Source organism: Diaphorina citri, unplaced genomic scaffold (assembly GCF_000475195.1).
Source record: "Diaphorina citri unplaced genomic scaffold, Diaci psyllid genome assembly version 1.1 scaffold928, whole genome shotgun sequence".
In the NCBI taxonomy this organism is placed as follows: domain Eukaryota; kingdom Metazoa; phylum Arthropoda; class Insecta; order Hemiptera; family Psyllidae; genus Diaphorina; species Diaphorina citri.
In genome coordinates, this window is record NW_007378359.1 from 127,428 (window position 1) to 155,166 (window position 27,739).

The window sequence follows — 27,739 nt, forward strand, 5'->3', positions numbered from 1 at the left end:
ATTTGCTCATTTTGCCCACAAATATTAGGTAGGTAGGTAGGTACCTAATTTCTGAAGAATGTAGAAAAAACACCAATGTTACAACTAGGGGAACTCTTCTAGTATCTACATATTTATATTGTAGTCTATTAGACTAGGTACGTATTTTATGTATATTTTAGTCACTGAGACAGTTTTTTCACAATCATTAATTGTGTGCACTATACTTCCGTCAGTAATCTCACGCCCTTGACCTTGGTGTAGCAAAAAATAAACAAAAAACTGATATTTTTCTTATTGTTTTCTACATCATTCATCTTCCGATTTGGGTCATTTAATCTCACACACTCAATATTTTACGTTTTTATTCTTTTTGTGTGTAATTTGATAGGCTGACTGAAACCTTGCAGATGTTATCATCGGTATTTCGACAGAGTTTGGAATTTCGTCAGTACGACACGCGTATAAATCTGTACTCACGTTGTCTGTGGGGAGACAAACAGGGAGTTTTTCGTGTTCTACCTAACTACCTAATGACCTACAATTAATTATTTTCTATTATCAAAGATGATAAAAAATACTAAGTACTGTACGTATGTTTTTAAGTTAGTAAAATCGGCCTGTTTTAAACACATTAATAATGGCGACCTCACATTCCCTATTCTTTTTCGGGCATCAGGGATAAGAGGGAAACTTGTGTTGGTGTCGTACTGGTCAAGGCGCTCGCCTCGTAAAGGTCTAAAGGACGAGGGTTCAATTCCAGCCGAGGCATGGAATTTTATCCTCACTTAGGTATTTGAGAATTTGACTGCATAATAATAGAGCTCAAGAGAGGGTTAGGTGGTAGAGAACGCCTTCGGCGTCATCCCCTTCTGAACTACATATACAAAGCCCACTCTAAGGCTTAGGTGTAAGGGCAACTGTCCCAAAGGATAGGTTAAGCTTATACGAATCTACATCCCCTTCTGAAGAGTTCATTTTATTATGATTTTAAAATGCATTTTAGAGGTTAGAGGTTTACCTTGGCAGGCTTCGCACACTGTGAGCTTTCACCCAACCAAGAGCTATTGCACTGCCTTCGTATATTCGTAGAAGCTTAACCCATCCTTTAGGGCTGTTTAGCCCCTACACCTAAGCCTCAGATTGGGCTTAAGATTACGCCGCGTAATGCACTACTCGGGGAAGATCTTCAAAACTTCATATAATGGGGCTTATAGGGCGCCTTTTAGCCCCTGTCTTGTAAGCACTAGGTCGCGGGTTCCCTATAAGCTATGGTTCGTTCTCGGAACGCCTGCCATGGCTCTCGTATCCTGCCCTCCTTCTCTTTTCAGGACGATGAAACCTCGGCTGTTACAGTTCCCTCTATCAAACCTCTTCAAACTTTGACACTAGTCATCCTCGCACTGGTATGCAATCGGGGTGAAAGTTTGATAGGTGCGAATGGGGGAAAAAAATGTGAGAGAACGAAACGTGACACCCAATAATGTTACGTGACTGCCTATTGCTGTCACGCATACGTGCTTGTGTTACTGATTTCAGTAATAACATGGAATAGTACGGCTGATATTAGAACCTTAATGTGTTACTGATTTCAGTAATAACATGGAAGAGTACGGCTAATATTAGAACCTATAATCGATTCTGTTTTTAATATGAATGTTTTGTCTTTGTTTTTATTTCGCAGCAATGAAACAACTACTTGAGACGCGTGTGGTCTGTGTCGTATAGCATTCATCAGATGGACGAGAAGAAGCAAGAAACACAATTTGTACTTCCTATGTAGATGCTGGGTTATTACGAGAACACCAGAAAATAACCCCTTGAAATATTTGCAATCGAAAAATTATTACGAAATTTTTGCCAATGGGCATCAAAACAAGGACTTTAATAAGCCCTAGTGAAGACCTTATGCTCGGGATAATATCTATGCTCGTGATAGGCTGATAGGTGCACTTTGGAAATTTGCTCATTTTGCCCACAAATATTAGGTAGGTACCTAATTTCTGAAGAATGTAGAAAAAACACCAATGTTACAACTAGGGGAACTCTTCTTGTACACATATATTGTAGTCTATTAGACTAGGTACATATTTTATGTATATTTTAGTCACTGAGACAGTTTTTTCACAATCATTAATTGTGTGCACTATACTTCCGTCAGTAATCTTCCGCCCTTGACCTTGGTGTAGCAAAAAATAAACAAAAAACTGATATTTTTCTTATTGTTTTCTACATCATTCATCTTCCGATTTGGGTCATTTAATCTCACACACTCAATATTTTACGTTTTTATTCTTTTTGTGTGTAATTTGATAGGCTGACTGAAACCTTGCAGATGTTATCATCGGTATTTCGACAGAGTTTGGAATTTCGTCAGTACGACACGCGTATAAATCTGTACTCACGTTGTCTGTGGGGAGACAAACAGGGAGTTTTTCGTGTTCTACCTAACTACCTAATGACCTACAATTAATTATTTTCTATTATCAAAGATGATAAAAAATACTAAGTACTGTACGTATGTTTTTAAGTTAGTAAAATCGGCCTGTTTTAAACACATTAATAATGGCGACCTCACATTCCCTATTCTTTTTCGGGCATCAGGGATAAGAGGGAAACTTGTGTTGGTGTCGTACTGGTCAAGGCGCTCGCCTCGTAAAGGTCTAAAGGACGAGGGTTCAATTCCAGCCGAGGCATGGAATTTTATCCTCACTTAGGTATTTGAGAATTTGACTGCATAATAATAGAGCTCAAGAGAGGCTTAGGTGGTAGAGAACGCCTTCGGCGTCATCCCCTTCTGAACTACATATACAAAGCCCACTCTGAGACTTAGGTGTAAGGGCAACTGTTCCAAAGGATAGGTTAAGCTTATACGAATCTTCATCCCCTTCTGAAGAGTTCATTTTATTATGATTATAAATGCATTTTAGAGGTTAGAGGTTTACCTTGGCAGGCTTTGCACACTGTGAGCTTTCACCCAACCAAGAGCTATTGCACTGCCTTTGTATATTCGTAGAAGCTTAACCCATCCTTTAGGGCTGTTTGGCCCCTACACCTAAGCCTCAGATTGGGCTTTTGGTGTATGGAGTTATGTAAACTATTGCACTGTCTTACCTGGTCTGTCTCTGTAGTGAAAGGATAGGTTAAGCTTATGCGAATCTTCATCCCCTTCTGAAGAGTTCATTTTATTATGATTATATGTAAATGCATTTTAGAGGTTAGAGGTTTACCTTGGCAGGCTTCGCACACTGTGAGCTTTCACCCAACCAAGAGCTATTGCTATTGCACTGCCTTCGTATATTCGTAGAAGCTTAACCCATCCTTTAGGGCTGTTTAGCCCCTACACCTAAGCCTCAGATTGGGCTTTTGGTGTATGGAGTTATGTAAACTATTGCACTGTCTTACCTGGTCTGTCTCTGTAGTGAGAGGGAAGCGGGTTCGTGATCCAGGGCGGCCATAGTTTCGTACACTAGATCATCAAGGTCCAAAGGTTCCGGGGTGCTCACCAGGGACGGCTTCTCACTTTCGAAAAAACTGACCCGAACTTTCGACCGGGCTGTGTTCACACCTTCAACTCTGAAACAACACGGAAAAACCGGAAAAAATTAATATGGGAAAAACATGATTGTTCACTATTTTCCACTTTTTGCTTGGTCAATCACGCAAAATATCGTATAATATTCGCGTCAAATCTTCACGTTGTAACTCACGCAGTATATTAGATGCATAAGCAGTATAAAAAGTAAAAATACATACAAAGAAAAACGATACACTGAGCACAATGTCAGGAAACGTATCTACTTTTCACTCTCCGTTAAAATTTACAAGTGATTTATTATAATTGAAAACACCTAGGCACTAATTATTTCAATTACAGTAGCCACTTAGACACTCAAGACTCAACCTAATTAACAAATAGCCTTCTAATTAAAAACACAACGAGAAGCATTCTATCCGATAAACACCTAGGCAAAACAAACACTGATAAAAGAGCTAGCAGAAATTCCAAAATTCAATGGAACAATAATATTCGTACATTTACATGATGATGCCATGGAAGCTACATTATTTGCCTAATGAAAAGAGCGCAGAGAGCCTAAATACCACATGTATTATGATGATACAAATTGTGTTCACTAGGTTACTGTCAAACGACGACGTTTTGGTTTGTGCTCATTCACTGAAGGACCAGCTTAATCTGGCTGGGGGACTTTAAACAGGGAGTATACCAGCCTGAATTTCTCTTGCTAAAGAAATAGCAAAGGTTGAGTGCGAAGGGCATACTGGCATACATCAGCTCAAGAGAGGGTTAGGTGGTAGAGAACGCCTTCGGCGTCATCCTCTTCTGAACTACATATACAAAGCCCACTCGGAGGCTTAAGTGTAAGGGCAACTGTCCCAAAGGATAGGTTAAGCTTATACGAATCTACATCCCCTTCTAAAGTTCATTTTATTATGATTATAAATGCATTTTAGAGGTTAGAGGTTTACCTTGGCAGGCTTCGCACAATGTGAGCTTTCACCCAACCAAGAGCTATTGCACTGCCTTCGTATATTCGTAGAAGCTCAACCCATCCTTTAGGGCTGTTTAGTCCCGACACCTAAGCCTCAGATTGGGCTTTTGGTGTATGGAGTTATGTAAACTATTGCACTGTCTTACCTGGTCTGTCTCTGTAGTGAGAGGGAAGCGGGTTCGTGATCCAGGGCGGCCATAGTTTCGTACACTAGATCATCAAGGTCCAAAGGTTCCGGGGTGCTCACCAGGGACGGCTTCTCACTTTCGAAAAAACTGACCCGAACTTTCGACCGGGCTGTGTTCACACCTTCAACTCTGAAACACCACGGAAAATGTGGTAGTGGTAGTAGTAAGATTACCCTCCAATGATCAACCTCAAATTGGGCTTGTATGAATGACTTGTGCGATTGCACCCATATTCTAGGTACATACATATATGTACAATTGTACATAGAAAATATATGCATGTAGTTATATATTCCCTATCACTATGAGTGGGTCTGGTATCCAGGGGAACGATAGGTACGTCAAGAGTTAGGTACGATGGACGCCCGACGTACTTATGTACCTATCTACAATCTACATACTGGAAAAACATGATTGTTCACTATTTTCCACTTTTTGCTTGGTCAATCACGCAAAATATCGTATAATATTCGCGTCAAATCTTCACGTTGTAACTCACGCAGTATATTAGATGCATAAGACACGGAAAAACCGGAAAAAATTAATATGGGAAAAACATGATTGTTCACTATTTTCCACTTTTTTGCTTGGTCAATCACGCAAAAAATCGTATAATATTCGCGTCAAATTTTCACGTTGTAACTCACGCAGTATATTAGATGCATAAGCAGTATAAAAAGTAAAAATACATACAAAGAAAAACGATACACTGAGCACAATGTCAGGAAACGTATCTACTTTTCACTCTCCGTTAAAATTTACAAGTGATTTATTATAATTGAAAACACCTAGGCACTAATTATTTCAATTACAGTAGCCACTTAGACACTCAAGACTCAACCTAATTAACAAATAGCCTTCTAATTAAAAACACAACGAGAAGCATTCTATCCGATAAACACCTAGGCAAAACAAACACTGATAAAAGAGCTAGCAGAAATTCCAGGTACAAAGAAAAACGATACACTGAGCACAATGTCAGGAAACGTATCTACTTTTCACTCTCCGTTAAAATTTACAAGTGATTTATAATTAAAAACACCTAGGCACTAATTATTTCAATTACAGTAGCCACTTAGACACTCAAGACTCAACCTAATTAACAAATAGACTTCTAATTAAAAACACAACGAGAAGCATTCTATCCGATAAACACCTAGGCAAAACAAACACTGATAAAAGAGCTAGCAGAAATTCCAGAATGTATTATGCTGAATAGTTTCATTTTCGCCACTCTTTTTCATATGTGTGAAAGAAGGTGACTTTTCAGCGAGCAGAGGGACTTTTCAGTCCTATGCGAGCAGGGACTTTTCAGTCCTATGCGAGCAGTATAAAATAAATAAGGTGGGTGTTTCATCAGGTTTCACTGATACCCTTCCCTTGGCAATTGAACACCAAGTGACCCTTGCTGGAAAATAATGGGGTTGCACTTCACATTTACTTACAAGCTACAATGTGAATTAACTCTCAAATTGGTGAGGTGGAGTCCGAATATTTTTTTAATATTATTATTTATTTTAATTGCCCGTGTCGATTGATTGATAGATTGGGTACACTGATATAATTGCGATTTGAAATCCAACAAACATAATATCCTATTGACCGGAAAAGGAAAGCAATTCGATTTGTTTGAAATTGCTGATCTAATCTTTCAAAATGATCGGGCGTTTTCGGGTCACTTTCATGCTTGATAAACACAGTTTCCAAATTTCCATGTGTGGTATACCCATCAAATTTTTACTTTCTACCATTTAACTTAAGAGGGTGTTTTACTACAAGTCGCACTAGTAGCTTTCTCAAGCTGTGTCCATACATAGTCTACGCTGTCGATCGATCGACGAGGTGAACAGGTGAATCTATATTGCCGAGGCAGTGAACGGTTTTAGCTTTCGGATATCACCCATTTCAGGAACGGCCCCCCTGTAGGGCCCCACAGGAATGAGATAAAATGCGACCACAGGAAAACACAAGTCAGCATTATTGTGGAGCCATTTTTAAAGGGAAATAAAAATTCTCAATAAAACAAGTAAAATGGTCTTGGAAATGAAATTCAGCCCTTTCTTCTTGGGGGATGAAATTAAACACTTCTTTATTGCTTTTGAACCATAGGAGGTTTAAGGATAAGGGATATAATAATATGTACATAGGTACATATATGGAAGTAAAGGAGAAGGACATGGGATAGGGAGTAAGAAAGCACAATACCTATCCATTCGTACATAGCTTTCATTTCATTCTCAGGTCCATAGTGTGTCCAGATCAATGTGGACAGCGAAAATGGGCGACTCGATTCCAAACATGTCACATGTGCAATGGAGAAGAATCTCTAAAGGGGAAGCTATATTGCACAGTGCTTCCCTCCGACAGTGAAACAAAGTCAGGTAAGGCGATATCACCTTACCTGTTCTGGAGTCCCAACCTCTGAACTTGAGCTACCTCTGCATTTTAGAAGAGAGAGTTTATACGAAAATAGACCCTTTACCTGAATTGCCAACCAATGTAAGGATTTCCTGAATGCTGATTGGGTTCCCTTAATTTTGGCGTTGATGACTCAATTGCTTGTTCACATTGATCTGTGGATGAACTATAATCCTATTTATACCTATGTATCTCTGTGTATCTACCTATACCACTGGCAAGTGAGGTGGGTACTGTTTCAACAGATAAATAAAGAAAAAGAAGAAGGAGAAGGATGGGAAGAGAAGAAAGAGTACAGAAGAAGGACAGAGGAGGAAAGAATAGAAGGAGAAGAAAAAGAGGGGAGAGAAAGGTGAAACATACAAGATACGACAATAATAAACCTTGACTTCCAAAGGGCGGGATGATGAGTCATTCTTATCAAATTGAAATACTCGGTACCTATAGGAAGTGTCTACTCGTATTTAAACAAGGTATGTTCTATTGATCTATTCTATTCTTTGGTCTGGATGGGGGACTTTAAGGGAGGATTCGTAGAAGCTCAATCCATCCTATCGGCCTGTTTGCTCCTTCTAGGTGTAGGGGCTCGGAGTGGGCTTTTTTTTTTTTAAAAAAAAAAAAAAAAAAAAAAAAAAACAGGGAGAAATTCTATTCTATTCTATCCGATTTCTAATATCGGGAGTGCTGTGGGTTTTCCAGCTAACGGTTTGCCCTTGCCATCTCCCTATAACTCCCCCCCTAATCCGAAGATTTATTGCTACATAGAACTTGGCACCACGGCCTACTCTCCCTATATCTATTTGATGTTTCTAATGCATTATTCATAAGCACGCATGCCGTCAGTAAAGAAACTCGAATTAAATTCTTTTTCTCGAGGAAAAACGAAGGGAAATTGAAAAGTTTATTGCATTTTTTTGGTGGTGGGTGTGTGAAATGTAGATTACGCCGCGTAATGCACTACTCGGGGAAGATCTTCAAAACTTCATACAATGGGGCTTATAGGGCGCCTTTTAGCCCCTGTCTTGTAAGCACAAGTTCGCGGGTTCTCTATAAGCTATAAGGATAAGGTTCGTTCTCGGAACGCCTGCCATGGCTCTCGTATCCTGCCCTCCTTCTCTTTTCAGGACAATGAAACCTCGGCTGTTACAGTTCCCTCTATCAAACCTCTTCAAACTTTGACACTAGTCATCCTCGCACTGGTATACAATCGGGGTGAAAGTTTGATAGGTGCGAATGGGGGAAAAAAATGTGAGAGAACGAAACGTGACACCCAATAATGTTACGTGACTGCCTATTGCTGTCACGCATACGTGCTTGTGTTACTGATTTCAGTAATAACATGGAATAGTACGGCTGATATTAGAACCTTAATCGATTCTGTTTTTAATATGAATGTTTTGTCGTTTTTATTTCGCAGCAATGAAACAACTACTCAAGACGCGTGTGGTCTGTGTCGTAGCATTCATCAGATGGACAAGAAGAAACACAATATGTACTTCCTATGTAGATGCTGGGTTATTACGAGAACACCAGAAAATAACCCCTTGAAATATTTGCAATCGAAAAATTATTACAAAATTTTTGCCAATGGGCATCAAAACAAGGAATTTAATAAGCCCAAGTGAAGACCTTATGCTCGGGATAATATCTATGCTCGTGATAGGTGCACTTTGGAAATTTGCTCATTTGCCCACAAATATTAGGTAGGTACCTAGTTTCTGAAGAATGTAGAAAAAAAAACAGAAAATGTTACAACTAGGGGAACTCTTCTTGTACATAATATATTGTAGTCTATTAGACTACATATTTTATGTATATTTTAGTCACTGAGACAGTTTTTTCACAATCATTAATTGTGTGCACTATACTTCCGTCAGTAATCTCACGCCCTTGACCTTGGTGTAGCAAAAAATAAACAAAAAACTGATATTTTTCTTATTGTTTTCTACACCATTCATCTTCCGATTTGGGTCATTTAATCTCACACACTCAATATTTTACCCATTTATTCGTTTTTGTGTGTAATTTGATAGGCTGACTGAAACCTTGCAGATGTTATCATCGGTATTTCGACAGAGTTTGGAATTTCGTCAGTACGACACGCGTATAAATCTGTACTCACGTTGTCTGTGGGGGAGACAAACAGTTTTTCGTGTTCTACCTAACTACCTAATGACCTACAATTAATCATTTTCTATTATCAAAGATGATAAAAAATACTACTGTACGTATGTTTTTAGTCCGTCCTTCTTTATTATTAGGTACTAATAATAAAAGGTATAGTGGACGGACTATTGTTAAGTTAGTAAAATCGGCCTGTTTTAAACACATTAATAATGGCGACCTCACATTCCCTATTCTTTTTTGGGCATCAGGGATAAGAGGGAAACTTGTGTTGGTGTCGTACTGGTCAAGGCGCTCGCCTGGTAAAGGTCTAAAGGACGAGGGTTCAATAATTCCAGCCGAGGCATGGAATTTTATCCTCACTTAGGTATTTGAGAATTTGACTGCATAATAATAGAGCTCAAGATATTAATAATAATGTAAATCGAGCGGATGACCTTATCAAACATTTAGATGGAATTCGTAGTTGAGAAAGTTATTGTAATTTTAATCACTGGTCAGAGATGTATCTGGTCATTTTACTCCTTATTAAGGAAATTCAGAAAGTGAACTCAGGAAAATTTATAAAGACGAAGGTACAATATGATCCTTTGTAATAGCTTTTATATTCGTTCTGTCGGACTAATTTGATCCGATTGACCGACTAATTTATCCGGCTTTGCCATTTTCACCTTATTTCACCCGTGTCTCCTTACATTCAAAGCAAATCCTTGACTTTCACCGTTAGATACCCAGTCTAGTCCTCATCCACTTTTTATTAGAAATTTAGACGGACGGTAACTTGTAAAAATAGAATTTTATTTACGAGGCATTTCAAACTCGTTGGAATCTCCTCTGTTTTCCTCTAAAAATCTACACTTTCCCTCAGAACAACTTTTCCTCCATAATTCGTCCTAGACAAATGATCCAGATTCAGATTCCTCGCGCCATAAAATATATTGACCATATTGGTTGACATATGTGCTTTTATGACCGACATAAATATCCATTCAATGGTAATTCATGGTGCCCTCGGTAATTGCAAACGCATGGTAGTAACGAGCTATGAAAAAACGAGAGCCATAAAAGGAACATTTACGGCTTTATACCAGACGACCTTATGATACTGAGCACAATGTCAGGAAACGTATCTACTTTTCACCCTCCGTTAAAATTTACAAGTGATTTATAATTAAAAACACCTAGGCACTAATTATTTCAATTACAGTAGCCACTTAGACACTCAAGACTCAACCTAATTAACAAATAGCCTTCTAATTAAAAACACAACGAGAAGCATTCTATCCGATAAACACCTAGGCAAAACAAACACTGATAAAAGAGCTAGCAGAAATTCCAAAATTCAATGGAGTTCTAAATTTAGCGAATTTATTGTGTAAACCAACATGCATTTAAAACTGTTTACACGATTGAGAGGAATGTGGATTTCTAAACTGTTATCAAGGAAATCATGATGATAATAGGCAATTCTGCTGATGGGAATGATAATGAATGATCATTATCAGGGCCGTAGATAGAAAATGGAGAAGCGGGGGTACAGTGACCTCTACATATCTCCTCTAGGGTACTGTTCCACTGTCCCTATACTTAATTATAAACAAATCCAGATGCCCTTGAAAACTCTTCCTCCTCCGCCTGGGGGGATACAGCTGACATAGTGAAATACGTGGGCCCCAAGTATCCCCTTTCAAATTTCCGGTACACAGAGGAAAAGATCTAAAATCCTATTTTCTTGTCAAAAAGAAGGGAGGAAGGATAATGAAAGAAAGGAAAACTTCTAGTTGAAGGAATGACATTGAGTCCTCTGTCTTAGGTTTGCTTGTAGGTCTAACAAACAGTCTAACTATTTAAACATTCTTCCTGGGACCCCTTCAATACCTCAATTAAGCTAGTCTCAGTGACTGACATAGTGAAATACGTTGGCCCCAAGTATCCCCTTTCAAATTTCCGGTACACTGAGGAAAAGATCTAAAATCCTATTTTCTTGTCAAAAAGAAGGGAGAAAGGAAGGATAACGAAAGAAAGGAAAACTTCTAGTTGAAGGAATGAATGACATTGAGTACTCTGTCTTGGGTTTGCTTGTAGGTCTAACAAACAGTCTAACTATTTAAACATTCTTCCTGGGACCCCTTCAATACCTCAATTAAGCTAGTCTCAGTGATTTAACCGGTAAGACCTCTAGGCTATATAGAACTGCCGCGCCGAGTCGTAAGTGTCTCAGTCTGCGTCTAATACTACTGCTAATAATGGATGAGGTTAATCAAACCAAAAGGGCTCCCGGCTCCCGTGATCAAAGTTAGAGCGGCAGCTACCAGGAACAATATGACCTGTGGTTAGAGCTGACTGAGCAGTGGTCAAGTCTTGCACCAGACATTACCCAGAATCAACCTAACCTAACCAATTTTCTGTTATAAAGGTATTCTCTATTCTGTACATAGCCTCTCTTCGGGATAAGATCATATAAGATAATCTATTGAGATCATATAAGATGATCTATTGGCATTCGTTGTAAGAATGATAATGAATGATCATTATCAGGGCCGTAGATAGAAAATGGAGAAGCGGGGGTACAGTGACCTCTACATATCTCCTCTAGGGTACTGTTCCAGGACACAAATTCTTCAGAGGTATGAGAAAAGCTTTTGACGCAGTTGAATTCCACAGATGGTACAAAATATGGTTAGACAAAAAATAATTCACAATGCCAATCAAGACCTAGGTAATATTTAATATCAGTTGAAAACAAAGTCAAAATAAAATCAAAGGATATCAGCAAACCTTTTCCATCAATCATAACACAGAGGAAAAGATCTAAAATCCTATTTTGTCAAAAAGAAGGGAGGAAGGAAGGATTATGAAAGAAAGGAAAACTTCTAGTTGAAGGAATGACATTGAGTCCTCTGTCTTAGGTTTGCTTGTAGGTCTCACAAACAGTCTAACTATTTAAACATTCTTCCTGGGACCCCTTCAATACCTCAATTAAGCTAGTCTCAGTGGTTTAACCGGTAAGACCTCTAGGCTATAGAACTGCCGCGCCGAGTCGTAAGTGTCTCAGTCTGCGTCTAATACTACTGCTAATAATGGATGAGGTTAATCAAACCAAAAGGGTTAAGGGCTCCCGGCTCCCGTGATCAAAGTTAGAGCGGCAGCTACCAGGAAAAATATGACCTGTGGTTAGAGCCGACTGAGCAGTGGTCAAGTCTTGCACCAGACATTACCCAGAACCAACCTAACCTAACCAATTTTCTGTTATTAAGGTATTCTGTACATAGCCTCTCTTCGGGATAAGATCATATAAGATAATCTATTGAGATCATATAAGATGATCTATTGGCATTCGTTGTAGGTCACATCTCGGTCTGTGGTTGCAGTTGATCAGAGTTTTAGTCGTACGAAATCGGAAGCAATGAAACAATACCTAAATACAATAAAGATATTTGTGTTTGAATTTGATCGCACGACGAAATATGGTCTAAGTGTAAGAGGAACCTTAATCAGTGTACAACAATGATATTCGTACATTTACATGGTGATGCCATGGAAGCTACATTATTTGCCTAATGAAAACAGCGCAGAGAGCCTAAATACCACATGTATTATGATGATGCATCCTAGGAATGCACAACACATTGGGTATTCAGCATTAGCACATGTAACTACTTTCAGTTGAAACTTGAGAAGCTGCAGTTCTTCAGTTGAAGTTTTGATGAAATATTGACCTCGAATCACGGGGTTTTTCTGATTGGTCACCGAAAGCCCATTGTTAACGGTTAAAGGCTAATGTTAACAAAATCTTTGTTCTTCTGCGCCAGCACAAATGCACGAAAAACGTCACAAAATGGACACACAACACACATAGAGTTAACATGAGAAGACTTGGTTCTCCTAGGGATAAAATAGCTGAGAATGTCTAGTTTACAACTAAATTAGTCTCAAGTAACACTTCAGCTGAAGATTCTGTAGGCACTCTAGAAGTATGAAGTGTCTACACAAACCGACAAGCTGCAACGCTGTGGTAGAGATGGAGAGATACCTCAGCAGTAATGTAAGATATTAATGTAATATTCAGGGTAAATGAACTCCACAGGAGTCTAAGTACGGGAGTCAAACACCAAGACACTATTCTCTGATATTCAGCATAGCCATCATAAACTCCATGGAGAATTAGCGGTTAAAGGATCGTTTTGCAGAGGAACCCGTCTATGTAATCTGCTACAGACGTGATTTGTGTACACTTTAACCTTCATAATTAAAGTTTTCGCTATATATGGAATGTACTATCTACGATTCTACGCCTACTCATACTCAATCATGTCCCTAATTGAATTTTTCTTGTTCTCATTTTTTACAACATCCAAGTAGAAATGTCTCACAGAGAATCGGGTGAAATAAAAAGCGCAACTTAGGGATTCAGAATCAAATTATCAGGGAAAATCAAGTCTACCGTAAAATGCTCGTTATTCCTACATATGTAATATCTACCTAGCTAGACAAGTTAGAAGTATCTACATTCTACAACTTACATATTGATTGACTGCACCACTGAGAAGTTCAAGTATTTGTAGGAAAATGACATTCTAGTAAAAACTGGGTTAGTAGTATTTTCCTTTTAAAATTTCCCCTCTTCAGAAACATGTTTCTCATCTTTTGGGGTGATAGCGCCTGTACTAAACCATAGGAAATCCAAACATTAGCACATGTAAAATATATGGAACATATTATGATAATGGCTGTATGGACTATAGAACGTTAGACTTTGCTTCATCTCTCCGTTGAATATTACTGGTACCACTTGCGTGAGAACATCTTCCATGTGTAAAGAATGTAAAGAGAGAATTAGACAAAGCTGCAGTACACACAACACTCGTACAACAATGATATTCGAACATTTACATGATGATGCCATGGAAGCTACATTATTTGCCTAATGAAAAGAGCGCAGAGAGCCTAAATACCACATGTATTATGATGATGCATCCTAGGAATGCACAACACATTGGGTATTCAGCATTAGCACATGTAAAATATATGGAACATGTTATGATAATGGCTGTATGGACTATAGAACGTTGTTAGACTTTGCTTCAACTCTCCGTTGAATATTACTGGTACCACTTGCGTGAGAACATCTTCCATGTGTAAAGAATGTAAAGAATCAGACAGAACAAACAATAGACAATAATGATATTCGTACATTTACTTGATGATGCCATGGAAGCTACATTATTTGCCTAATGAAAATGAGCGCAGAGAGCCTAAATACCACATGTATTATGATGATGCATCCTAGGAATGCACAACACATTGGGTATTCAGCATTAGCACATGTAAAATATATGGAACATATTATGATAATGGCTGTATGGACTGTAGAACGTTAGACTTTGCTTCATCTCTCCGTTGAATATTACTGGTACCACTTGCGTGAGAACATCTTCCATGTGTAAAGAATGTAAAGCCAAGATGGCGCAACATCGGAATCAGTTCCGTTTCCAAAAGGAAAATATAACTTCGAACTTAGCATACTAAACAGTGAACAGCAAAGCGGTGCGGGTGATTTTGCCTTCCTGGTTGGATTGGCGAGATCTTTATCTCGTTAGTAGGTAGGTAGGTAGGTATAGATCTATAGATTCTCAAAACAATTGAACTCTTAGCACCAGAAATTCTCCGGGCAGACTCTCCCACGTCTTTTGAGAACACATTCACCGGCGATTCAAAAGGGAAGGGTTTCTAGAGATTTTAGGATTCAAAAGAACATAATGAATCGCCTTTCTCCATTCAGCCAAGCGTACTTGCGTGTATGTGCGGACGTTCTCAAAACAATTGAACTCTTAGCACTAGAAATTCTCCAGCAGACTCTCCCACGTCTTTTGAGAACACATTCACCGGCGATTCAAAAGGGAAGGGTTTCTCGAGATTTTAGGATTCAAAAGAATATAATGAATCGCCTTTCTCCGTTCAGCCAAGCGTACTTGCGTGTATATGTATGTGCGGACGTTACCTACATGCGAGAGTGGTAATTATATTGGTCATAACGTGTACCATGATTATAGGGATTGTACCAATCCTACCAATACACCAGTCAGGCTGGTTCAGTCAATGATGTATTTATAGTTAGTGGTTACAGCTCATGAGTCCAAAGTTTTTGTCGTGTCAAAGGATTTTTTGAGCAAAAATAAAGCTACGGTTTCTTTTTTTTTTCGACCATTCGTCTAATTTGTACCATAAAAACCCTACAAGGCCTGATACGGAATAGGATGTAAATTCCCAACATGCCAGAAGCATGTGGAGATGTCAACAAAATGCAATTCGGAGAACCAACCGCCCAGAACCGAGAACTCTGGAGAAGGCTGGTACATCGAGGTCTTGGGCCCTTACAGCCTGTCAGAACCCGGCAGTAAGCAAGTAAGTAACCGCGCTTGAGTATTTCCTCATAGACTGGGTGATTTTGAATCAAACTTAAGGCGATTTTTTTCAGGTCCTACGGCAACACTGGATACCACTTTCAGAATGGTTTCGGTTGTTACACTAAATCTAGTACATGACATAAAACGAACAGATGATAGAAATTCGAACATTTAACACGTTCAGTGCTTGGGCCAGGAGATCAGCTGAGTTTGATGGCTAAATAAAAATCGCCTTCCGGTATAACGAAACAAATATAACAAAAGATTTCGAGACAAAAAATGAAAGATTAGGCTAAGAGCCCATTTTGACGTCACACACGGCCCAAAATCATGTGTGAGTACGGGGAAAATGTCATTTATGACGTCACTTTTCTCCACCTATAGCTTAAAACGTAAGAGAAGTACCTATTCACACGACTACGGTACAACATACAAACGTTAGTTTAGCATAAAAATCATACAAAAAGAAATACACCATGCTGGCAGTGAAAATGTTAAAAAAAAGTTGAGACGCGTGTGGTCTGTGTCGTAGCATTCATCAGATGGACGAGAAGAAACACAATATGTACTTCCTATGTATATGCTGGGTTATTACGAGAACACCAGAAAATAACCCTTTGAAATATTTGCAATCGAAAAATTATTACAAAATTTTTGCCAATGTGCATCAAAACAAGGGACTTTAATAAGTCCAAGTGAAGACCTTATGCTCGGGATAATATCTATGCTCGTGATAGGTGCACTTTGGAAATTTGCTCATTTGCCCACAAATATTAGGTAGGTACCTAGTTTCTGAAGAATGTAGAAAAAAAAACAGAAAATGTTACAACTAGGGGAACTCTTCTTGTACATAATATATTGTAGTCTATTAGACTACATATTTTATGTATATTTTAGTCACTGAGACAGTTTTTTCACAATCAGTTCCGAGCATGATAAGCAAGGTTTATTAATGTTCTCGTTAATTGTTCACAGGATACGTTGACATTTCAAACGTGTTGTAAACTACCTGTTTTTGATCAGAACTTGGTTTTGTTCTTGCGTTCTTTTAGAAGTATATCATCATTAATAATCTATTTGTTACTGATACTGAATTACTGACCTACCACATCTACGAGTCTCGCAATAAAACAGCATGGACAAGCATTGTGTGGATAGGGCGCGGTTGTCGAATAGACATTCCCTGCCACCCAACCTTCGACCTTCGACGTCAATCAATCTCTGATCCATATTTGACGGTTGAGTGCAGCATTGAAACGCTGTGGCCTGTGGCTTTAACACTCGCTCTTATGTTTTGTTTATTACAACTCCCACTCACAGACGTAAGTGAAAATTTTGGCATGATTTTCTTTTAACCCAATTAAACGTGGTGCTCCTCGCTCACAAATAGAAATAGAAAGTAAAGTGTATAAGTTTCCCCATGCGTGTTCAATTTGCAATTGTTAAATTTAGGTACTTTTAGAATAAAAACTGTTCATTTCAGACGAAAAGAGGTCTCTCCTTGGGACGGCTAGTTTGTCATATTTCTTCATCTCTATTTATACTTTCAGCATATATCTTTATACTCGTATCATATTTACAGATAGATCTACTGGGTTCTTTTCTCGCTCACAAATAGATTTATTTATTTTTATTTGGAATTTTAATTGTGTTGAGCATAAATGCTTGTCACAAATGTCGTTCCCTGCTTAATGCACTACGCTAAATTTTATGATAGATCTACTGGGTTCTTTGCTCTTGGATGTCTTGGTTTTCCATAGCTTGGATAGGTTCGGTCAAGGTTTTCTAGTATAGTGGTTCCATGATGGAAATATGATGAGAATGGAATGTCACGGGTATTGTATTGGGAGTTTTCTTAAACCACATGAGTGTGAATGTTGTGGTAAATCTAGTGTCGTAGCTACTACTACAAATCAGTGACCTCTCGACTATTATCACACTGGGCTGGGCAGTTCTGGGTTTAATTCACTGAGAGGGTCGAAATTTTTTGGACTTCTGCTGATTTTGCGGTTCACTCCGTACTCAGTTCAGTGGCCAATTTTTCTGTGAGTTGCGGATCTTCATCTTCAATATTCTCAAACAAGAGCTTTCACTTGGTCTTTCCTAACTTGAGTACAGAAAACCAACAGGTGGTGACGTACATAATACACATCAAAGAACACAATAGAACGTGTTGTTTATGCTGTTCAAATAGGAGGACTAAAAAAAGACCCTTTACCTCAGGAATACACGATGAAGAATATACCACGGTATAGTATTTGTATTGAAAGGAAGAGGATTCATGATTCAAGATTATAAATAATTTCTTTGTTAAAGAAAGAAGTAAAGAACTACGTGCAACTGGATTTGCGACCCTTCTATAAAATTATTACATTTTATGGTCTTATTTTATATTTTACAATGGAAGAAGTCTTACGGTTTTCGACTTTAGCAAAGAAGGAATGGGGTCTCTATTTTCGATCCAAGATTTTAATACTCATCGTGTATTAATTCTTCTTCGTTGCATTTTAATAGGAAACAAATTGTAAAGGTTCCCTTTCTTCCTCTCTTCGCTCCAGCTGTTTCCATATTTCAATTCTGTTGTTGGTCCCAATTTCTTCCAAATCGAAAGAGGAATTCCTCAGGTCACGAAGACTTTCAATAATGCCAGAGTTTTTATCAATATACCTGCTTCATTTGAGGTCTCACAGTTTTATGGTAAAGGGCGGGAAGTAGAAAGTGGTGTGAAAGACATCTCCACCAAATTTAGTGGAGATGTCAAACGCACCACCCAAGTAAACAAATTCGATATCATTTACGTCGTACATTAGGGAAAGTATAAAATTTCACTTTTTTCGACCGTCTTGACATTTTTCAGTGTTGCCACTTGACGTTGCCAGATTGTTAGATTTGTACCCCTGGATTCCTTCTCCTCGTACTTTATCGCACCTCTAATTAAGCCAACAGTGATGTCATGTTTAAATAAGCAGGAGCACCTCTACCTATTTAAAACAATAGATGTGCCCTACTACCTAGAGTTACTCTTATTAATTCAGCCTTGGCATTGTTTAGTCGAATTCCGAGACCAGTCATTAAGAGCTGTTCCTACACCCACGTCTATGATAAACTATACCCAGTAGGTAGCTCAGTAACTAGGTACAAATGTACATACTACGTATAATATAGGCATAATTGTCGGGAATATGTTTCTTGTACTTCCTAAATACATATAGTACCCAAGTTTAGACTGCTAAGTACAGGGACTAAACCGCCCTTGGATTTTGGACGGTTCATTTCAAGATTTTTGAATGTCGTTAATCTTATACTTACTTGTGGATTAAAAGGTATATTAAAAATATAAATCTAGCTACTTGGCAAAATATTAAGGCTAAAAACCAAAATCGTGTGTTAGATATGTCAAAAACCTTATTGAAATAACAGAGGAAATACAGCAATAGCTAGCAGGATGGTAACCAATGGTTACAGAGATATGTAAACAAAACTACCTGTTATCCCTGCCATAAGTTCACATTAGGTGCTCTGTAAAAGGATAATTTATCTGATGTTTTGGAGTGGCAAGTGAAATATTTTTACAGTAGGTAGGATTTCCAACAGGATGGTAAAGGAATCAAATTTTCCTCGGAAAAGCTTACACAGAAATGGCGCGAACCAGAAAATATTCGTCTTACCTCGATGTATGGTTTAACAAAAGGATTGCCCGTTAAATTTCTTTGGAACAAATGTCTATTTCCTTCTATTTCTAGTGGCTAGAAAATCATAAAAAACAAAAATAGGTTTTACAGGTACAACGAAAAAAGAGAGAAATAAATAAAAATAAATTATTCACACGCGTTTGTAACGAACCTGGAACCTCTCAAGTGTAACACTCACTGTATACTGAGTGTTTACGAGTAAAGTACGAGCCAAGACGAGAGGGCATTGAAAAAATAAAACGAACTCTCCACATTTTTTACTTCATTTCTTGTAGGTACAAACTCAGGGCTAAGTTCTCATATGTTAAAAAAAAAAACAAGGCCGCTTTCGGAAGTTGCTAACTTCACATTTCTTTCTTTTTTCCCATGATGAGCTTTTTAGGCAGGCATACGTAGGTAACGAGCTTTTTTCCTTTTTCTCAAGTTATGAGTATGAGAGTTATGTAAATTGACTCTTCCTAATATCGTAAAAGGGAGCAAGTTCTAAATTTTTTTTATAACCAAGAGGTCCATGTTCTTGGGCTTTTACAGGCCAGGTCTCAAGCGGGCCCGAGTAGATAACCTACTAAAAAGTCATCAAAGTATAAAAAATATGTAGGTAGATAGAGAGAAACAATCAATAATTTATTGATGAGCTGCCCAGCGTCTGGGTTGCCATATGACACAGCATACAACTCAAACAGACATGTCACAATAAAATTAAATTGAAAAGATTAAATTTTTTAAAAACATGGATAAATTGGAGAAACCAATAAGAAGAAAATCCAAACCGCAAGTAAAAATATCTTATCGCCGAAGTCCTAATTTCACCTAACCACGGTGGAAATCAGTACTGGTGCGAAAGACATCTCCACCAACATTATAGTGGAGACGCCAAACGCTCCAACTCTTTACATGAAGAATGAAGAAATAAGTTTCAGGATCAATTTTGAAAAGTCACATAATAGGTTTAGGGCCATATCTCTGGCGGGCCCGAGTAAATAACCTGCTAAAAAATGATCAAAATTATAGTGGAGACGCCAAATGCACCAAAATCATTCTTAACTCTTTATCTTTACTCTGTTTTTTTTCTTCTTCTTCTTCTTCTTCTTCTTCTTCTTTTTATTCTTTTTCTTTTCAAAAATTATTCTTATTGCAGGACATAATAGAGAAATAAGTTTCAGAATCAATTTTTAAAAGTCAAATGATACTCCCCCTCCAGGGATAGGTTTAGGGCCATAATAGGTATCCGAATTATCCGGTATAAAAACAAAGATTTACTTACTTGTCCCTTATCGTCACCTCATGCTGATCATTAATCTGAGAATATTTATTCCCCATTTCTGTATTATCATCAAGGAATACAATCCTTTGTACAACTAAATTAGGAACAATCTATTTGAAACATATTGAGATAAAATTATTAAGAATTGTTATTGAAATAAAGTAGGTGAAAAAAATTCAACCAGACACAAGTGTTTTAAAAAGAATGCATTCTTTTCAAAACACTTGTGTCTGATGGAGTAATAAATAATTATATGTATATTTTTTAAAAGGGATTGAGGATTAGTTTTACTATTTTTCTCTAGAATAACTTATTATTGTTATAACTTATTTTAAAAACATTGGAATATCTTGAAATAAAGTAGGTGAAAAGACAGTCTTAAAAATTAAAATTCAAACAGACACAAGTGTTTTAAAAAGAATGCACTTGTGTCTGATGGAGTAATAAATAATTGTATGTATATTATTTAAAAGGGATTGAGGATTAGTTTTACTATTTTTCTCTAGAATAACTTATTATTGTTATAACTTATTTTAAAAACATTGGAATATCTTAAAAAAAATATCCACCTGCAGAATCAATTTCGGTACCGGAAACTCTTGGTTTTGGTTTACTGCGGAACAATACTCGAAGTATACTGACTTACTTTTATTAATCTACTTTGGTACACCAAAAAAGTATAGGTACTGGAGTTACTGATGGATGGTAAGTGTGGGCCAGTGGCGGCCTTAAATAATTCAGACAAGAGGCAAGTGTTACCTACTCAAATAATCCAGTTCCTTTAATTTCAAGCGAGTAGAGAGTACAGTACATACAACTCAAAGAGTTTCACGAAGTATAGTTTGATTTGGGGGTCTAAGGCCTATGGAAGAGTTACTTTCAAAGGGGTATATTTCTCGCAGTGTGTTTCATAAAAACTACATAACTACGTAGGTAACTGACTGTAATGCTGTGACTTTTGCTTGATGTGTTCGAATTTAATTAAAGTTTTTGAAAGTCTAAGGCCAATGGAGGAGTTACTTTCAAAGGGGTATATTTCCCGCAGTATGTTTTCATAAAAACTACATAACTACGTAGGTAACTGACTGTAATGCTGTGACTTTTGCTTGATGTGTTCGAATTTAATTAAAGTTTTTGATTTTCTACTAACATTTAACTGAATGTGATTCCAATTAGTGGAGATGTCATTTTTCCCCAAAATCTCCTCCAATGAAGCAAGAAGAAGTGTTTTCTTGGATTTTCCTCCTCCTGCACTGAGGTATGACAATAACAACGACGTAACTAATGAGGTAAGGTCACACCCAGATCTTTACACCCCGTCTGTATATCGGAAAAGGCAAAGAAGAAGTTTATACTTTTAACCTAGGTATATTTGAATAATATTTGAAGTAGTTCCATTTAGTCTTACCTATTTACTAGTATAAGAACAATACCTAGGTTTGAAGCAGTTAGTTTTAGTACTACGTAATCACCACCGAGTCGAACCTGCTATTGCGTTTTGTTCTTGCCTTAACTTACAAGGCAGACGCGCTACCCTCCAATCTAACTAGGCTCACTAAAAAATAAACTGCAAAATACAAGATAAGTAATTTCGACCATATATACCTACATGAATGCAATACGCATACATAGGTATTTTGATTTTTGCATATCCAAGTCGTCGAATTCAAAAGATGGTATAATTTATTGGAATTATCGGACTTATCGGACTTATCGGCAGTTTTTAAGCACTAATAACTACTGACCCTAAAAAGACAAGTAAAACTTGTAGATTGACTGCGCCTGAACGCACCTTTATGTACACTTGAGTTTCGTACAAGTGCTGCTCTCTAGCGGAAACATGAAATACTTTCAGCATTCTTGTTGTTTCGTGAAGAAGAAAATATTAGGAGTGAAATTTTCAGAGGAAGAGAGAAGGAGTGGGAGGGAAGGAAAAAGAGGTAGAGAGGGAGGAAGAGTTGAGAGAGAGAAGAGTATTTATTGTATGCGCGTGAGTGAGAGAGAAAAAAGGGAGGGGGGGAGAGAGAAATAGAGAGAGAGAGAGAGAGAGGGATAGAGAGAGAGAGAAGGATAGAGAGAGAGAGGGATAGAGAGAGAGAGAGAGAGAGAGAGAGAGAGAGAGAGAGAGAGAGAGAGAGGCCATCAGGCTATCACTGGGAAATATCTAAGTAGTGTGCCGGGAGGAGTGTGAATGTCAAGAGTTGGAAGAGCTGCCCGGCCTATGTTAACATGAAATGGGTTTTTTGGCTATACAGTGTACCGATAATAGCGCCAACATTATCGAAGACTCGGAGGAAAATCACTCACTCATCTTCGAAGACTTGGCCAAACGAAAAGATGGAGGTCCAAGTTTTAATTGGACCATTTCGCAATTAGTTTTTCATTGGCCCCTGGACATTTAGAGGGCCCTAAGCGCAGTAATATACAGAAAATATCTGCCTATAATTTCAAGCATCTACACTGAGAAATTCAATAGGCTTTTAGGGTGAAAAGAACACTCTGTTGGAATGTTCTATTATGTAAGTATATTAGAGTTCCAGAACCCCGTCATTTGATATTTTTGATTGGTCTTCCGACACCCTAGTTTTTACTTTCTTTTAGTTAGAATAGCCCCTTTTTGGGGCCTCCGAGTCTCTATCTCCTCAATAATCAATTTCTGTCTCCTCATGTATCCCACGACACTGGCGTAATTGGAGAAGTTGAAGAGATACTTCAACATCATCTGCCATCAGGCCATCACTGGGAAATATCTACACTGAGAAATTCAATAGGCTTTTAGGGTGAAAAGAACTCTAATAATAGGTTATTTCCCTTGAACACTCTGTTGGAATGTTCTATTATGTAGGTATATTAGAGTTCCAGAACCCCGTCATTTAATATTTTTGATTGGTCTTCCGACACCCTAGTTTTTACTTTCTTTTGGTTAGAATAGCCCCTTTTTGGGGCCTCCGAGTCTCTATCTCCTCAATAATCAATTTCTGTCTCCTCATGTATCCCACGACACTGGCGTGGATTATGCGAGGGTAATTATCAATGAGAAAGCTACTCGTATGAGCATGAAGGCATGAGGTCCGCATACTTCTAGCATTCCAGCATTGTTCCATAGACGGAGCTAGCGTTGAAGAGTTCCGCTCGAGAATTATGTAGGTGATCTGCCACTCTACCAGACATGCTGAAACCAACTGCCCCCTCCCTTTCCTCCTACTGCTACAAATCAACATTGAAATTTGACCAACCTACCTTCAAACATTCAAATTTTGCTGATTTCATGATCATGACTCACTCATGAATCTCAACATGCTGTTAGCTGTATCTGAGTAACAAGTTATTGAACTCGATCTCTCTCTTCCTCTCTACCAATATGTATAGTATATGTATAGTTATGATTATGACCAGATTGACCAGATGAAAATGATACAATCATCAACGATAAAATGAATGTTGACTTCAGTTTAAGAAGGGCAGAGACAAAAAGTACAAAGTTTGCCCACTATAGATCCGGGGGACTGATCTGCCACTCTACCAGACATGCTGAAACCAACTGCCCCCTCCCTTTCCTCTTACTGCTACAAATCAACATTGAAATTTGACCAACCCACCTTCAAACATTCAAATTTTGCTGATTTCATGATCATGACTCACTCATGAATCTCAACATGCTGTTAGGTGTATCTGAGTAACATGATAACAAGTTATTGAACTCGATTTCTCTCTTCCTCTCTACCAATATGTATAGTATATATGTAGTTATGATTATGACCAGATGAAAATGGAGTTTAAGAAGGGCAGAGACAAAAAGTACAAAGTTTGCCCACTATAGATCCGGGGGATCAAGAATTTAACCACTATGTTCCAATATTTGACCATGCTCTAGTTGAAACACACACTCATTTAAATTCTAAAGTCGGGGCAAGGACCTAAAATGTTAGTCCCCTCTCAAAATAAATGCTAAATTCTAAAGTATTTTATTGGTACTTACCCTGTGAGACTGGAGTCGTCAGTGACGTCAGAAGCTACAGGGGTATTAGGACTAGTGTCAGGTTCTTCTTGTAAAGGACTTTCATAGATAAGGGTGATAACAAGTTATTGAACTCGATCTCTCTCTTCCTCTCTACCAATATGTATAGTTATGATTATGACCAGATTGACCAGATGAAAATGATGCAATCATCAACGATAAAATGAATGTTGACTTCAGTTTAAGAAGGGCAGAGACAAAAAGTACAAAGTTTGCCCACTATAGATCCGGGGGATCAAGAATTTGACCACTATGTTCCAAAATTTGACCATACTCTAGTTGAAACACACACTCATTTAAATTCTAAAGTCGGGGCAAGGACCTAAAATGTTAGTCCCCTCTCAAAATAAATGCTAAATTCCAAAGTATTTTATTGGTACTTACCCTGTAAGACTGGAGTCGTCAGTGACGTCAGAAGCTACAGGGGTATTAGGACTAGTGTCAGGTTCTTCTTGTAAAGGACTTTCATAGATAAGGGTCTCTACCATGGAACCTTTGGAACTCCCAAACGATACCCTGTAACAAAAAGAAAAAAAAAAATATTAGGAAAGACAGGAAATATTAAAATGCAAAAAATGAGACCGGATGCATCCTTTACACCGACAATTGATAGGCCAAGCCACAAAGCTCATGAAAAAGATTGGTACTATTGGTAGCCTTTGAGATGTGTTTAAGTTTTCAATTGACATGAACTGGAACTTTGACAAAAGGTCACCCAACTCCTATTGAACCCTGTTTCTATGTGCGTTGTATAGGTATATTATACAATAGGTGGTACGGAGCTCTTCTTTAGGAACCTATTTCTAGGAGTCTCGGAGGAAAAAAGCTGCGCTGAATCAATATTTGACTCGAGAAAATGTAATTCAAGATCAAAGCGCGGTATTGAGGTACCTACCTACTTTCTACTCGAAAGAAAAAATAATGATGTGGGATTGGTTGATTTGAGAAAGAACAGAAAACACTAGAAATCTGCATGCATAATGATAACGAAATGTTAATGCTTGGATTTTTTTATTTCAAGTGTTCAAAGTAATACAGAAATTAAAATAATACAGGAGCAAACTAATGAGGAACAAATGCAGGAATACAAGATCAAAGTATCTTTCTCATTATCATCCCTAAGTAGGTATGCCTTAATCCTCAGAGATGTTCCTTAATCCTACTTGAGGATTCTCTAATCCGGTGAAGGATGGTCGCCAAATAGGTAGAATGGAATATACCCAGCTTATACTGCCAGAATGAGACTGAATCCTCAGATGTTCCTTAATCCTACTTGAGGATTCTCTAATCCGGTGAAGGATGGTCGCCAAATAGGTAGAATAGAATATACCCTGCTTATACTGCCAGAATGAGACTGATAATTTAGATGAGTTTTCTTAATCAGCTTCACAAAGGTAGATAGACCCCTGATGTGATGGACCCTTGAGCTAGGAACGTGTTTCTTTTAGAAATTTATGAACGCAGTTATCCAGTTTTCAATGTTTATGAAACCTTAGTCCTGGACATGCTTTTCTCCTGACAGTAAAATTATTCTACTTAGAGTTGATCTGAACAGATTGCGAAATTACAAAAGCTGAACAAAGTATGACATTTTATTGCCTAACTACCAGCTTATTTACCCCCTTAATGGAATGTAAAATACAAATGTGATCGAAATCGCGGACGCTCTCCGTCGATGTGGCTCCCTCAGGCACAACCCTGAAATGAAAAGTGAAATTTGTAGAGGAGCCAAAAAATGCGCGATAGAATTCGCTTTAATTCTCCGAATTATCATAAATATGATTCTTATTAATGAACATGAACGTCGTGAGATAATAACGGCGCTCTATGCTCTATGCTTAGATACGTTTATCAAATGACCTTGCGAGAACGAAAACGAAGTAATTTCGTTCGACAAACGAGTAAGTTTTGCCAAGGTTTTGTTGGACAGCTGTAGAAAAAGGCCAGCCACACTCACTATCAGGTAGACCTGATCAGGCGTACCTGATAGTGAGTGGCTGGCCTAATGTAGATGGTTGACGACACTTTTATTTGGAACCTTCCCGGACCAAATAAGACTTGCGGTCCAGACCCTTGGGTGGATATTATAACAGATATTAACAATGTCAGACTTTGGAGAAATAAGGAGAAAAGTACCCTGCGATAGGAAATAGAAAATTAGGTATAAGGAGTAATAAATTACGAACTTTTGAAGGTACAAGATTTCCCCCTTCCCCTCTATTTTGCAATTTGTTATTAAACTTATTAGGTAGAATAACAGCAGGAACAACCTGGAAGTCCTGAAAAGTCCCTTCGCCATCCCTCCAAACTTTCCTCACGTCAGAGCCCTTTGAGCCCTACAAGGTAACAAAGAGTACTTTCTACACAGAAAGTTCTCTTCCCAATATCCCCAATGCAAAGGTCATTCAGGCCATCCATCTTTCTACTCGACATTTTGACTGTTTCAATATTTTCCAGAAGGGAAAAAGTATGGTATGGATGCACACAGGGCGTGGTTCGTAGCTTTCCCTTCAATAATGAGAATTTATTACTTTTCCCATGATAACAATGTTTGTGCTTTCCTTGACTCTTTTTCCTCCTTTTGTGGTGACTCACTCGAAAAAGCACCTTCGAGATATCGCGGGACTTAATTACGTAAAAGGGTGAATCTCCCCCTTACTAAGCTACAAGTGGACTAAGGGAAAATTGTAGAAAAAGTTTTTTTTTTTCAAGAGGTTTGATATTGCTAAAAGGTCTTATCGTTCTGAAATGGAAGAGAGAAGGAAGACAGGATAGGAGGAAGCCAGCCGTTTCGAGAACGAACCTCATCTGTTTAGGATAAGATTAGCCCCGGGCGGGAATCGAACCCGCGACCTAGCGCTTACAAGGTAGACGAGCTACACTCCAAACTAACTAGACTGGCTAAAAAATAAACTGGAACATACTCGTACAAGATAGGATTTTTGCATGTTCTAACAGGTACCTAAGCCCAAAACGACAAATAACTGACCCTATGGAACTATGTACAATACATAGTAAAATTTGTGGATTGACTGCGCCTGAACGCACCTCTATGTATATGTACACTTGAGTTTCGTACAAGTGCTGCTCTCTAGCGGAAACATGAAATACTTTCAGCATTCTTGTTGTTTCGTG

The 27,739-nt window shown here is 38.1% G+C and overlaps 1 protein-coding gene and 1 long non-coding RNA gene across 2 annotated transcripts; both read right to left on the minus strand.

Moving 5' to 3' along the window:
* Positions 1–3,400: 3,400 nt before the first annotated feature.
* Positions 3,401–3,955, minus strand: LOC113469027. The gene is made up of 2 exons (XR_003392574.1): positions 3,736–3,955; positions 3,401–3,555 (listed from the first exon to the last, which is right to left on the minus strand). It is a non-coding gene; the product is annotated as an uncharacterized LOC113469027 (long non-coding RNA).
* A 658-nt stretch (positions 3,956–4,613) lies between these two features.
* LOC103513129 lies at positions 4,614–25,120 on the minus strand (the record flags this gene model as incomplete). Its single annotated transcript, XM_017445691.2, has 3 exons — positions 4,614–4,810; positions 24,566–24,644; positions 25,068–25,120. Coding segments are annotated over 3 exons (307 nt in total), but the record flags the coding sequence as incomplete, so codon positions are not given.
* Between the last annotated feature and the right edge of the window lie 2,619 nt (positions 25,121–27,739).